The sequence below is a fragment of the Vombatus ursinus genome, unplaced genomic scaffold (genome assembly GCF_900497805.2).
Source record: "Vombatus ursinus unplaced genomic scaffold, bare-nosed wombat genome assembly UNPS02012319.1, whole genome shotgun sequence".
NCBI classification, from domain to species: domain Eukaryota; kingdom Metazoa; phylum Chordata; class Mammalia; order Diprotodontia; family Vombatidae; genus Vombatus; species Vombatus ursinus.
This window is the reverse complement of record NW_020952097.1, coordinates 1,158,068-1,172,684: the sequence shown is the minus strand read 5'-3', so window position 1 is coordinate 1,172,684 and position 14,617 is coordinate 1,158,068. Positions and strand designations below refer to the sequence as shown.

The 14,617-nt window shown below is 38.6% G+C and overlaps 1 protein-coding gene across 7 annotated transcripts in view; it reads left to right on the top strand.

The window, feature by feature from the left end:
* The window catches only part of MROH1 (maestro heat like repeat family member 1), a 185,195-nt gene that overhangs the window by 82,605 nt on the left and 87,973 nt on the right, over positions 1–14,617 (top strand). For all 7 annotated transcript variants that reach the window (XM_027857638.1, XM_027857637.1, XM_027857639.1 and 4 more), the window contains exons 11-14: positions 1,447–1,560; positions 2,768–2,841; positions 3,303–3,425; positions 7,745–7,855. In XM_027857638.1, coding sequence (XP_027713439.1) covers positions 1,447–1,560; positions 2,768–2,841; positions 3,303–3,425; positions 7,745–7,855 — 422 coding nt within the window. The remainder of the gene's footprint in view (positions 1–1,446; positions 1,561–2,767; positions 2,842–3,302; positions 3,426–7,744; positions 7,856–14,617) is intronic.

The following is a 14,617-nucleotide window of genomic DNA, read 5'->3' as shown; positions in this document are numbered from 1 at the left end:
TTCCTAGCCTCTAACTTCCTAAAGGCTTCCAAAGGAACCAATGATAAGGTGGTACTTCTAGTATTTACAGGCTACCAGTGTAGTACTTGAGCCATCTGTTATCTAATTCTTGCTATAGACCAGCCCACTTCCTTTTCCATTTGTGGTCATACAACATCTTTTATGGCTGTTTAGTTTTGTAAATTTCACATAATACAATTTTAATTTGAACAAGACAGGGCATTCTGTCATTATGCATTGTGAGTGCCATAATTTCTGGAGATAACTTTCTTGGTAGAGTAGATTGATAGAAGAGGTCCTTTTACTTGGGCCCCTTTTTCTTGTGGGATCACATACGAACTGTCATGATACAACTAAACCTTGATCCTTGGATGACCATGAGACCCTTAGGGGTGCAAATGCCATGTTCTCAGGCTCTGAACAGCAGCTAATAAAAGTTTTTACAAAGTTTAAAAGTTGAGTAGGATGATGCATACATGGCATAAGATAGTGATTATATTGAGTTTTAAACAGAAATATATCAACATTTTAAAATTTTAAATAATATTTCAAATGGTTTTTGAAAGTTTGTAGCATTTATTCTTCTGAAGTTATTAAAGCTTAAAACTGCACCAAGACTTTTTGGGATACTCTATGTCGACAGTAATCTCTTTTTCATTCATGTATATATTCACCAAGCATTTGTTGAATGTGCTAGTGTTATATAGATACATAGATTTGAGAGTCATTTGCATAGAGATGATCATTTAATCCATGGGAGCTGATGAGATCACCAAGAGAATGATGAAAGATAAAAGAAGAGACATTCTGGAGTAAATGTTTAATAAATGTTGAATAGGGTGGTGGATAGGAACCTGATGTGTGATTTCATTAGTATAGGGAACTCCCAAATAAGAAAACTCCCTCTAGCAGTGCAAGTCAGCATTTTCTCTGCAACTCCATAACCTTAATGTTGCCTCGAACACTGAAAAGTAGAGGGACTTGTTCAGAGTCATGCACAACCCCCATGTGTCAGAAGTGAGACACTCATATCTTCCGTGCTCTATAGCCAGCTCTATGTCTACTGTGCCACACAGAAATGTTGCTTGATTAAGTGCTGATGAAATTAAATGGAACAGTAAATATATAAGATATGTGAAGAAGAGAAAAAAAGAAAAAAAATTCATATATATATATTTGAGACAAGAAGAAAACATTGTGGCTAGAGCAGTGGGAGGTAAAGCGAAGTTCCTTTCCAACTGCTTGTTGAACTTCTTCAGTAGAGCAAATGGTACTAGACAGATCACTTTCCTGTCCCTGGAATGTGCAGCTTAAGCCCTCCGAGGGACTCATGCTTTGATTCTGAACTGCCCGAGATGGTCTTGAACTGCCTCTTCAACCTAGACTCCATCCTTTGATGGACCCCTGGACTGCCAAACTAACCACTTTCATTGTCTTGTCCTGCAGCCTGCTCCTTTCCTGACCGCCTTTTAGCCTTCTTGCTTCCTAAGCTAGAAAACAACAATGAGAGAATTCGAGTAGGGACCCTGCACATCATGAGGCAAGTCATCAACTCAGCCTGTAAGTAACCTCCTATGTATATTGACCATGAGGGAAGCAGTTTATGGGTGTGTCCGGGGACCTTCTTTCCCTTTCATCTTACTTCCTCTAGCTCCCAGACTTTGGCCCGTTTCACTGTTCCTTAGCACCCTGGAAGGTACATTCTGATGAATCTTTTTGCCTTCTTAGTAGCAGGCAACTACTTTGATGATGGAAGAGATTATCTGTTGGCTAAAATTTGAATATTCTGTAAATTCCAATAATGCATACCATTCCTATCCCTCTGGAACTGACAATGCAGGATATAGTTCAGGGTTAGAGGCAAAAACCTGAACTGAGAATTGGAAGACCTAGATTCTAATCCTGCCTCTACCATTAATTTACCATACAATATTGGGCAAATCATCTCTCCCTTCCAGGGTTTGGTTTCACTCTGAGGGACTACTTAATTTGGAAGTTAGATTAGGTGAGATCTGAGGTCATTTTTCAGTTCTGGTTCTATAATTCTCCATCATGATTCCTTCTCCCAGTTCTCCTGTAGGAGAATGTTTCATAGGGTCCTATTTTTTTTTTTTTTTTTGGAAAAGGAGACTTCCAAATACCTCTCTAAATGAAATACAAGACTATGTCTGACTTAGTGGATTGGGCAGAATAGCATCTAGGAAATGCAAAAAGAGTAGCTTCCTTAGTAGTATATGATCAGTAGCTCTCCTTCATACTGCGAACTTGTTCCCTTGCTCATCTCAGCTCCCCTAACAATTAGGCAATTCTTCAGAATGAGTAAATCTGGGGGACTGTCTCTCTAGGGAAACTCATGTGGTACAAAGTTTATCCCTGTTCCTGCTCACACTCCTCATACTCAGTGTGTGCTTTGAGTGTGTCCTTGTGGCCTCCTTGGACATAGAAGTCCTAGGGGGTGATAAAAGCAGTAAGTAAAAATCTTTTATAGCATCTAAAAGACAGAGAATGGGTCTTCAGTTTCCCTTTCTCTGCTCTAACGAAAACCTCAGGACGAAAAATAGAGAGATGAATGAATGAGGGCCAGAGTCACATTAGAGAAGATTTGGTAGGCTGGGGTTCAAGGGATTATTCAGACCTATCCTCCTGTCCTCAGCCTGTTTGAGAGAGGATTTGGGTGGGTGGGGGAGAAAGGGAGGATGGTGGTTAGGATTAAAATTAGAAGGCTAGGACCAGAGGAGGCTGAGCTTCACTTTTTGGTCTCTTTCAGCTGCTCAGATGGAGATTAAGAAGCCATTTATTCTGTCCGCCATGAAGTTTCCTCTGCTAGACACTAACAACAAGGTAAGTGGAGTGGCTTTTCAGCTCAATGAAGCAGACAGATGTCAGATTGGATAAATACTGCTATAGATGTTCTACCAGGAAATTAGCTTACCACTGACTAGCTCACTGACTCACTCCTTTTTGAGCCTAATCCTGATCAGAGAAATGACAAAGTACAGCCACATGATGAGTGAGTTTGGTATGGACAGTGAGACCTTCACTTAGTGACAGTTGGCATCTGCTTCTCTCACTAAAACTTAGTGATAGGTGGCTCTTCTGCAATATGTCCTATTGGTTTTGGTGTTTTTTATCTTCAGATAAAGCAGAACTTGGAGTTGTGGCTCAATCAGCAGTTCCTATGGTTTGTTTGTTTGGGGTCATTTGTCTTCTTTGCTTGGTCTTTAAAAAAGAGTCATCCAGCTTGATGGTGGAGGTGCCTGAGGATTGCTGACTTGATCTTACCTCTGTTTTCTCCTGAATAGGTGAAGAGGGCTGTGGTGCAGGCAATCAGTGCAATGGCCCACCATGGTTATCTGGAGCAGCCTGGGGGTGAGATGATGATAGAGTATATTCTTCGACAATGTGCCCTGCCACTGGAACCAGTGGTAAGGGAGGAACTTAACTTCTGGGTTGTAAACAAGGGTCTGCAACCTGGAATAACCAAGAAACTAATCTGACACAAAACACTTGGCTGTAATTTCACTTGGGCATAATTAACCTTAGGCACAGGCAGATAGGGAGCAGACTTGTGGAGAGGTCAAAGATCATGGTTTGGGTTGTTTTTTGTTTTTTTGTTTTGTTCTGTTCTGTTTTTAGCATAATCAGGTTATAAAGAAAAAAGGTCCCAATGAATCTTGACCTCTAACTATTTATATCCTACCACATTGTATTCTGACCATAGTTCATATTATTAATGTCCTGGTTCTGAATTATGTTAGGGTATATCAGTCAGTCATTCAGCATTTAATAAGAGCCTACTCTGTGCCAGGCACTGTGCTAAGCTCTGGGGATACAAAAGGAGATAAAAGACAGCCCCTGTCCTCAAGGAGCTTACAACCTTATGGAGGAGATAATATACAAACAAATACATACAAAACAAGCTATATACAGAATAAGTGGGAAATAATTAACACAGGGAAGACACTGAAATTGAGAGGGGTTGGGGAAGGCTTGTTATAGGAGGTGGGATTTTAGTTGGGATTTAAAGGAAGCTAGGGAAGTCAGTAGTCAGAGAGGAGGAGGAGGGAGAGCATTCCAAACATGAGGAATAGCCATTGAGAATGCCCAGAGCTGAAAGATGGCACATCCTGTTCTTGGAACAACCAGGAGGCCAATGTCACTGAATCAAAGAGTACATGTTGGGGAGTAAGGTAAGAGAAAACTAAAGGTAGGAGATAGTTAGATTATGCATGGCTTTGAATGCCGAACAGAGCATTTTTATTTGCTCCTAGAGGCAATATGGATGCACTGAGTAGAGAGGTGATGTGATCAGACTTTTGTTTTAGGAAAATCATTTTAGTGGCTGAATGGTAGATGGATTAAAGTGCAGAGAGACTTGAGGCAGGTGGACTCTTCAGCAGGTTATTGCAGTAATCAAGATGCAAGGTGATGAGAGTCTGCACTAGAGTGGTGGCACTTTCGGAGAAGGAAAAGGGACATATTTGAGAGATGTTGCAAAGGTGAAATCAGTGGGCCTTGGAAACAGATTGGATGTTTGGTGGGGGGCAGGGTGGCAGGTGAGAGATAGTGAGGAATCCAGTATGACTCCTAGGTTGTGAGCCTGAAGGGCTTGGAGGATGGTCTTGCCCTCTACAGTAATAGAGGGGGTTAGTTTTAGATGCCCATTGGACATACAGTTCAAGATGTCTGAAAGGCAGTTGAAGAAGTGAGATTGGAGGTCAGCAGAGAGATTCAGGCAGGAAAGGTGGATTTATGAATCATCAACATAGAGATGGTAATTAAATCCATGGGAGCTGATGAGATCAAGTGAAGTAGTATAGAGGGAGAAGAGAAGAGGGCCCAGGACAGAACCCCAAGAGGCATCTACAGTTAGAGGATCCAGCGAAGGAGGAAAGGAGCAGTCAAATGGGTAGGAGTAGATCCAGGAGAGAGGGATATCCTGAAAACCTAGAGAGAAGAGAGCGTCAAGAAGGAGAGAGTGATTAACAATGTCAGAGGCTGCAGAGAGGCCAGAGAGAATGAAGATTGAGAAAAGGCCATTGGATTTGGCAACTAAGAGATCATTATTAACTTTGGAAAGAGCACTTTGATTGGAATGATGAGGTTGGAAGCCAGATTAAGGGTTCGGAAGAGAGTGAAGAGAGAAAGTAGAGGCACTTATTGTGGACGGCCATTTTGAGTTTAGCTACAAAGGGCAGAAGAGATATAGAATGATAGCAGGGATGGAAGGATCAAGAAGGGTTTTTGTTTTTTTTTTTTTTCAGGGTAAGGAAGACAAGAGGGAAATAGAAAGTAAGAGAATGAGTGGGATGACAGAGGGGGTATTCTGGTGAAATAGAAGGGAGAGAATGGGATCACTTAAACAAGTTGAGGGGTTAGCCTTGGTAGAGCATAAGCCTACCCTATCACGTGAAACAAAGGTGAAGGAGGAAAAGATGGCAGAAGGCATCTGAGTGATAGGAAATGAGGAAGAAGGGAGAAGATGGAAGCTCATAGTGAATGGCCATAGTCTTTTCTATAAAATATGAGACAAGTTTCTCATCTGAGAATGGAGAGAGGAAGACTCAGGGCAGATTTGAGGAGGCATAAAAAAGTTTGCCCAGTAGAGGTTGTGTAACATAAATTTGTAAGTGGACCCAGTCAGAATAATTGAGTGATTTTACCCATCTTCGTTCAGCAGCATATGAGTAGGAGTGAAGGCAACAAATGGTGGTATATGAGGCTAAGTTCTTGACAACTGTAATCTTCCACTATGAGGAGTAGTCTAGTGGTTCTTGGTGGGATACATGAAAAAGTAAGGATAGTGTATGCATAGTGAATAAACACTAATCTCCATATAAAAACAAAGTGCTACTCAATGTGGCAAGGTTAAAATAAAAAATCATACTCTAAGCTGTTGTTTAAGTCCCCTTGTATTGCTTAGCTTAACTGTTACTAAGCTCTGTTCTTACCCAAGGACCCTGTCAGGGATTATCCTCAACTCTGGCCTTATGTTCCTCTGTTCTGGCTCATTGTCTGCTTACTAGGGAAGATTTTGATAATGGCTATAGCAATCCCTGTTCTGAATACTTACCCTTCTGGTCAGTATTCCCTGACATGTAGAAACTTTCTGGTTTCTTGAGCAAAGTTTCATTTTTGCCATTGAATTTTCAAAGGTACCTATTAGTTAATCCCTCACTATTCATCAATCAACAAGTATTTATTAAGTGCCTAGTGAATGCCAGGTAATTGAAATACAAATACAAAGAGTGAAACAATCCCTGCTTGTAGAGCTTACATTTTAATGAGGGAGACATATAAAAAATATATATAACATAAATATGAAGCTAGTACACATAAATAGAACACACACCTAAGCAAACTTGTTAAATACGAGATCAACAGATATTTGTCACTCCGGCAGAATCTCTCTTAAAATCTAGAGATATTCTTCTCTCCATGTTTCCCCCTCCCTTCTGTCCACATCTGTTTGCCCTGCTTTTTGAGTCCTGTTAAAATATCAGAATGTAGTTTAAATAGACATTGGAGTATTTGTGAAATTATTCATTTTGCATACAAAATAGCAGATTCCTGGAGTTGAGTCTGGCAGTGATATTTTTTGAGTCCAGCTCTAGAAGTCAGGTTTTAGAGTAGTTTTTGATAAGCTGTCTTTAATTAACGTAAATTGCTTCATCTTTGTGGGCCTTCAGGTGTGGAAATGGAATTCCAATAGATCCAGATCAGAAATGTCTTTCATGGTCACTCAGAAAGGAGGAAATACCTGTGAGAGACCCTCTCCAGCAAACATGAGGAAGAAGGTTTATTACTAGTGACTAAGTTAGTAGCCAGCATGTGCAGTGTGTTCTGCCCAGGTTCCTTAGTTGGCACTGACAAGGGGTTTGCAACCAGGCATTTTAGTCAGTCAGTAAACATCAATTAAGTGCTTACTATGTGCCAGGCTCTATACTAAGTACAGGGATACAAAAAAGAGGTAAATGACAGTCCCTGCCCTCAAGTAGCTGACAGTCTAAAAGGAGAGACAATAAACAAATATATACAAAGCAAGCTATATAAAGGATAAATAGGAAGTAGCTAAAAGAGGAGGGCACTAGAATTTAGAGGGATTGGAAAAGGCTTTTTGTAAAAGAAAGGATTTTAGATGAGACTTAAAGGAAGCCAGAAGGCAGAACTGAAGCAGGAGAGCATTCCAGGCCTGAGAGACAGTCAGAGAATGCCCAGAGCTGAGAGATTGTGGAGTATTGAGTTTGTAGAACAACAAGGGGGCCAGTGTCACTACATAGGGAGTAAGTAAGGTATAAGAAGACTGGAAAGGTAGGAGGGGACTAAGTTATGAAGGACTTTGAGTGAGAGAAGACTTTGTATTTGATGCTGTAGGCAATAGGGAGTCACTGGAGTTTATTGAGTGTGGGTAACATGGTCACCCATGTGAATATGGGGTTTTATGTGGCTTTATCATTCAAATGAACTGCCATAATTACTCAGGTCTCTTATTGTGAGAGTAAAATCAGTAGCTCTTGTTGGCAACTGACCGTTATGAAAGAGAGAGGAAAGAATCAAAGATAATTCTGGGTGTTGAGCCCAGGTGACTGGAAGCATGATAGTGCTATTAACATAAATGGGAAAGTTGGGGGACGGAGCAGGTTGGCGAGATGGACCTTATATTGGCTGCAGTGTGGGAAAGAATAGGGTAATGCTGGGCAATCACACTCCTGTTTTCTTATATTCTCTTCCTTTCTTGCAATAGCCTAAGAAGCAGTTTCCAGAAACTGAAGACTTCTTAGCTAGTGACAGTGTGCGAACCATCAGCATCAATACGCTGTATCTTATCAGCACCACTGTGGACAGGATGAATGATGTAAGTTTTGTTTCTGTAAATGGAGTGTAAATGGAGACTATACCACTGCCACCTTTAAAGAGCAGGTGTCTAGCACATTGGCAATAAGTCACTGACATACCCTCCTTGTTGATTAGGAATGTTCTTTGTAAACTCAGAAGGATAGATGTCTTGGACAGAGTAGGCTGGAGCTAAGAAGGCCATTGGAGCATGTTGTTATAACAGTAGAAGCAAGAAATGGTCAAGGTGTGAACGAGGGTAGGCCAAACTTGGATACAAACTTGAGCCAAATCCTGGTGTGCTGCTTTACACGTAATTTCTCTGAGCCTCAGTTTTTTCAGCTGTAAAATGTGGAAAATGATTTCTGAGGTTCCTTCCAGCTTTAGATATGTGATCCAATGACTTTATCAGTGACCTGGGTTCAAATTCCACCTCTGACATTTCACTTTGTGACCTCTGGAAAATTCCTTAATCTCTCTGGGTTCAGTTTTCTTGTCTGTAGAATGAGGAGTTTGAAGTAAATGGCTTAAGGTCTCTTCCATCTTATGTGATTCTGTGATTGCAGCCCATCCAGGCCTGCTCATCTTGTGCTGTGACTCTTATCTGGGATCCCTCCTAATTTCTTCCCAGGAGCTCATTTCAATGTGCTGGAGACCTTTCTTGCTTTTTCTCTGATATCTTTTGTTTTTAATGTCACCTACATTTCCTAATATAGTCTTTCTCCCTCTCCCTCCCAGAGAGTCATCCCTTAAAATGAAGAATAGAGAAAAGGGAAAGACAACTAGTTTAGCAAAACTAAGACATCAAGTCCAACATTATATGTCGGGTTCCACACCCATAATCTCCAACCTCTATCAAAAAGGGAGGGAGGTACATTCTTACATCTCTTTTGTGGGGCTAAGCTTGGCCAATATAATTTTACAACATTCACTTGAAATTGTTTTGTTGTTGCCATTTACATTGTTGTAGTCATTGTGTATGTTGTTTTCCTAGTTCTGGTTACTTAACTTTGTTTCATGTAAGTCTTTCCATTCTTCTCTGTATTCATCATATTCATTATTTCTTCCCCACAGTGATATTCCATTATATACCATAACTTACTCAGTCATTTTTCAATCCGTGGACATCTATTTTGTTTATTTCCACAAAAATAGGGAGTAAAATGTGGGAGCTTTATTTTCATCCTTAATCTCTTTGGGGTATGTGACTGTTGCATAGCAGCAGAGTCTCTGGGTCCGAGGTTATGGATAATTTAGTCATTTTCTTAGTGTAATTAAAAATTGCTTTCCAGAATGGTTGAAACAATTTACAGTTCCATTAACAACGTATTAGAGTGCCTATCTTGCATAAATCCTCCAGCATTGACTATTCCCATCTTTTATCATCTGAGGCACTGGATGTAATATGAAACTGTGGAATTATTTTGATTTGCATTCTCTTATTGGTGATTTGGAACATTTTTTCATACGGTTGTTAATAGTTTGCGATTCTTCTTTTGAGATCTGTTTGTTAATATCCTTTGATCATTTTTATTGGAGGAATGGCTCTCCCAAAATCTAAGGTCTCTAGCTGATTATCAATTACACAGATTACCTCTCCATACAATTAGCAGATTTTACAAATTATCTCTCCTCTTTTATAACAAATTACAAGATTGAGTGGTTATTTCTGTTCAAAATTTCCATCCCTTTTACTTCAGTGATAAGGATGGTGTGTGCCGTTAGAACATCAACAGTCTCTAATTTAACTGTTGGTACTGTAAATGTGAGACCTTTGTCATTCTTACATGTTTCTATTACTTACCTTTATATCTTGAATTGATGTTCAATTACTAATCAGAGATATTTGATACAGAGATTTTTTCCAATCAATTGCTTCCCTTCTCCTAGTTGATTTAATTTTGTTTACACAAAAACCTTTCAACTTCAAACCTTTCAAAACCTTGTTCATACAAAAACCTTACAATTTTATACAATCGAAATTACTTATTTTGTCCTTTGTGATTGCCTTTATCCCTTGTTTGATTAAGAATTCACCCCTTAGAGTGGTGAAAGGTTCCTAATCTGGTTCTTTTCTAACTTTTTTTATGTATGACCTTTAATATTAAGGTCACATATACATTTTGAATTTACTTTGGTGGTGTGTGGTGTAGGCGTGACCTTTATGAAGCCATACTGGTTTTTTGTCATCACTTTTTCCTTTTCTAGATGTTCATTAATAATTCCTTTAATAATGCATTTTTGAATTTGGCTGGAAATTAAAGTCAAGGTTTTTGGCCTGTAGTTTACAATCTCTACTTCTCTCTTTTGAAAACAAAAACAACTTTTGTCCTTTAACATTTCTAACATCCATGCACCAGTGGACCTTCCAAAGGTCATCGTTAGGTGAATAATCACATACACCAGTTCTTTCGATGTTAGATAATGGTAGTTTGTCTGGGCCTAGCAACTTGTAAGAATTGAGTGTCTTTACTATCATTGTGCCATCCATCCCTTTGCTTTTCCTACTGTAGCTTTAAAAAAAAAAACCCTTTCACTTGTCTTTGGCATACCTCACCAGCCTCAGCTTTTTGGGAGCTTTTAGTACTGCTGACACTATTCTTAATTGGACTGTGTCCTACTCATGATTAATTCCGTACTCTTGCTTTCATTTTCTCTAAGGTTGTTGGGTTTTTCTTTTAATCCAAGTTTGTTGATGAGTTCTCTTTATATCCACATTGATATCTTTAGTCAGTTCCTCCATTATCTTCTTTATTTTCCTTTGTGCCTCCAGAATTTAATTGTTGAGAGCATTCCATCTCTCTTCTGCTGACTTACCTTGTAAAATTTTAATTGGGATTCTACCTATCCTTTCTCTATATTTTTTGAGATTTCCTCTCCTTAAATCGAGAGACTGTGTTTGGATATTTGTAGATTTCCTCTCCTCTCCTGTAAGAAATTATGATGGAGTGGTTACTTTCCCCCAAGTTTTCCATCCTTTTTACTTCACTGGTAAGGACAGAGGGTGCTAAGAATCACATAGTTTTTAGACCATCAACAGTCGTTAATTTAGCTGTTGACACTATAAATGTGAGATTCTTGTCCAGTGATTAATGAAAAGACATATTACTAGAGGAGCTGAATCATATTAGACAAAACCAGAAGAAGGAAAGAACAGATAAATGGAATGATCTGCTTATAGGTACTATTTGGAAAGACAAAGAAAAGAGCTGTTGGAAATAGGCTTTATTGTATGCCCAACAGTTACAAGAAATATAATTTCTTAAGATATTTGGTCATCATGTATGGCAGTAATAATTATAAATATTTGCAAAAAACATGATAAAAATATTTAGAGCTTATATACAAACATTTCCTGAGAATGAAGGGCTAGAGAAATTATAGGAAAAACTTGATAAGAATTTCCAAATCAAGTTAAAATACATTCTGATATTTAATGATTTCATTGCAAATGTAGGAAAAGGTAAGGATAGGGAGAAATATATGAGAAAATATGGTCCAGGAAAAGCAAATAAGAGAGACCGCAGATTTGTAGGTTATACAGAAGGCTCTCTATCAGGGGTAGGGAACCTACGGCCTCAAAGTCCATATGGCCATCTAGGTCCTCAAGTGTGGCCATTTAAATGAATCCAAACTTCACCGAACAAATCCTTTTATTAAGGGAATTTGTTAGATGTCTCAGCCAACTGGTACAGATCATTGATTCATCAGAGCTAAGATCATAATTTATAATAAACAAAAGATAGAATAATAATGAGAGAAGGAGATGGCAGTCAATTAACATTTAGCCCTGAATTATTTAAACAAACCATTGAGAATAAAAAACAGGAAACTGAAAGTACAAGTGATACTGACACCAATTAACATTTTGCTGAGAAATTGAATAAATGTGTATTAAATAGTACAACAAGGAGGCCAGAAGAGTTTAGAAAGTACCTTAGTCTGCAAATGTTTGCTTTACTTGCCAAATACAAAGAGTTGTCTGCCAAAGGTAACGTTGGCTTAGACAGTGAACTTGTCTGTAAATCTTACAGAGAAGGATGATGGATGATTATAAAGAATATCATTGCATAAAGAAGAGGGAAGCAGTGGAGGCTAAAACATATTTTAGAGAAAGCCTGGCTAGGTTTCAGAAAAACCTGGAAAGACTTATATGAACTGATGCTGAGTGAAGTGAGCAGAACCAAGAGAACGTTGTACAGAGTAACAGCCATGTTGTGTGATGACTAACTTTGATAGACTTGGCCCTTCTCAGCAATACAGTGATCAAGGCAATTCCAAAAGACTTAGGATGGAAAACGCTCTCCACCTCCAGAGACAGAACTGATGGAATCTGAATGCAGATCGGAGCAGACTATTTTCACTTTCTTTGTTTTTGTGTGTTTTTTTCCCTTTGTTCTGTTTTCTTTTTTCACAACATGACTAATATAGAAATATATTTTGCATGATTGCACATGTATAATTTATATCAGGTTGCTTGCTGTCTTGGGGGAGGGGAAGAAGAAAAATTTACAACTCAAAATCTTATAAAAATTAATGTTGAGAATTGTCTTTACATGTAATTGGAAAAAAAAAAAATACTATTTACATTAGAAAAAAGAAAGCCTGGCAAGATACTCAGTTAAGCAAAGTTGTCCTAAAGGCATTCATGTTTGCCTTTTGATTTGTTTCTTAATTCCTGTGTTCACACTTCACAGTTTCTATGTAGCTCTGGTCTTTTTGTCAGGAATGCTTGGAAGTTCTGTATTTCATCCAAGGTCCATTTTTTCTCCTTGTTTGATTGTACTCAGTTTTACTGGGTAAGTTATTCTTGACTGTACGCCCATATCCTTTGCCTTTTAGAATATCATATTCCAAGCTCTGTTTTCCATTATAGTGGCAGCAGCTAAACTGTGTGTGAACCTGTGTTTCCCCAGTACCAGAATTCTTTCTTTCAGGCTATTTGCAGTATTTTTTCTCTGACTTGAAAGCTCTGAACTTTGGTTTGGCTGTTCCTAGGAGTTTTTATTTTAAGGTTTCTTTTAGGAGGTGACCAGTGGATTCTTTCTATTTCCACTTTGCCCTCTGGTTCCAAGAGATATGGATAATTTTCTTTTATGATATCTTGAAATATAATGTCTAGACTCTTTTTTGGGGGGAGTAGTCATGGCTTTCAAGTAGTCCAATGATTCTTCAGTTATCTCTCCTTGATTTGTTTTTAAAATCAGTTGTTTTGGCTATGATATACCTTACATTTTCTTTTATTTTTGTACTCTTTTAACTTTGTTTTACTATTTCGTGTTGTATCAGGAGTTTCAGCTTCTATTTAGTCCATTCTAATTTTTAGGGAGTTTTTTTCTTGAGTGAGATATTATGCCTCTGGTGCCAAGCTGTTAATTCCCTTTCCAATTCTTTTTTTTTTTTTTATACTCTCATTTTTCCCCAATTTTTGTCCTCTAGTGTTCTCAAATCATTTATAAAAACATTTTAAACTTTTGTGGCATCTCTTCTAGGAATTGAAGTTAAATTTGTACCCATGCTATATTTTACTTTGAGGCTCTGCATGTAGAAGTTTTGGGGTTTTTCTCTTCTTTTGGATTTGTCTGTCATGATTACAGCCCATTATAGTGGGATTTTTTTTTCCTCATTCTTCCAGCCTACTTCTTGACTTTGGACTTTGTTAGGGCCAGGTTCTGTGTATTTCTAAAGGGAATGTTTGGGCTGCTTTCCTGGAGTATTAAATGTTGTGTGTTCTCAGGCTATGGCATTCAGTGCTCCAAAAGTGGTCTCATCCAAGGCAAAATCTATTCCCACTCCCACATACATCTCCCCTCTAACCCCCCCTCCCACAACCCCCAGCCTGAGCTCTGCAAGTTCCTGACCTCAGTCTGGGTCTCAGCAAAAGGCCTATTAGGCATGCCTCATTTTGATTTCAGTAGGTTCTTTTTTGTTTGTTTTTTGTTTTTAGCGATTGGAGTTAAGTGACTTGCCCTAGGTCACACAGCTAGTAAGTGTCAAGTCTTTGGTCTGAGGCTGGATTTGAACTCAGGTCCTCCTGACTTCAGGACCGGTGCTCTTATCCACTGCTCCAGCTAGCTGCCCCTGATTTCAGTAGGTTCTTAAAGAAGCTTTTCAATTTCATGTAATCAAAATCATCTAGATTATCTTTTGTAATTGCCTCTATCCCTGTGTGCCTTTCTACTGCCCTCTGTGTAATGCTTGTCCTTGATTTTTCAGAGGCAGTGATGTACCAGGCCTTCTACCATAGCGTAATATCTGCAAAATGTTTGTATTAAAAACATAGATCTTTGCTGTTATGGGAAGCTTGGGGCTAGTATAAAATTTCTCAGATAAGAGTTATTATTGCAGATATATGACAGCATATACACACATGCATACATATACACACACATGTATATACATATGAATGATCAAAAGACATTCCCTGTTAGATAGGTGGTCAAAGGATATGAACAAATAATTCTCAAAAGAAGAATTACAATCTGTCAAAAACCACATGAAAGACTGCTGCAAATCACACTAAGAGAATACACATGAAAACAACTCTAAGATTTCATCTCAGACCCAGCAAATTGGAAAAGATAGCAGAAGATGACAATAGTCAGTGTGAAGGGGTTATAGAAAGATAGGCTATGCACACTGCTTCCTTGTTGATGGAGCTGTGACTTGGTGCAACCATTTTGGAAAGCACTTTTGGATTTTGCAAAATAAAGTGACTAAAATGTCTGTACCCTTTCACCCAGAGATTCCATTACTACTTTTTCCTCTTTTTCTTTTAAAAATA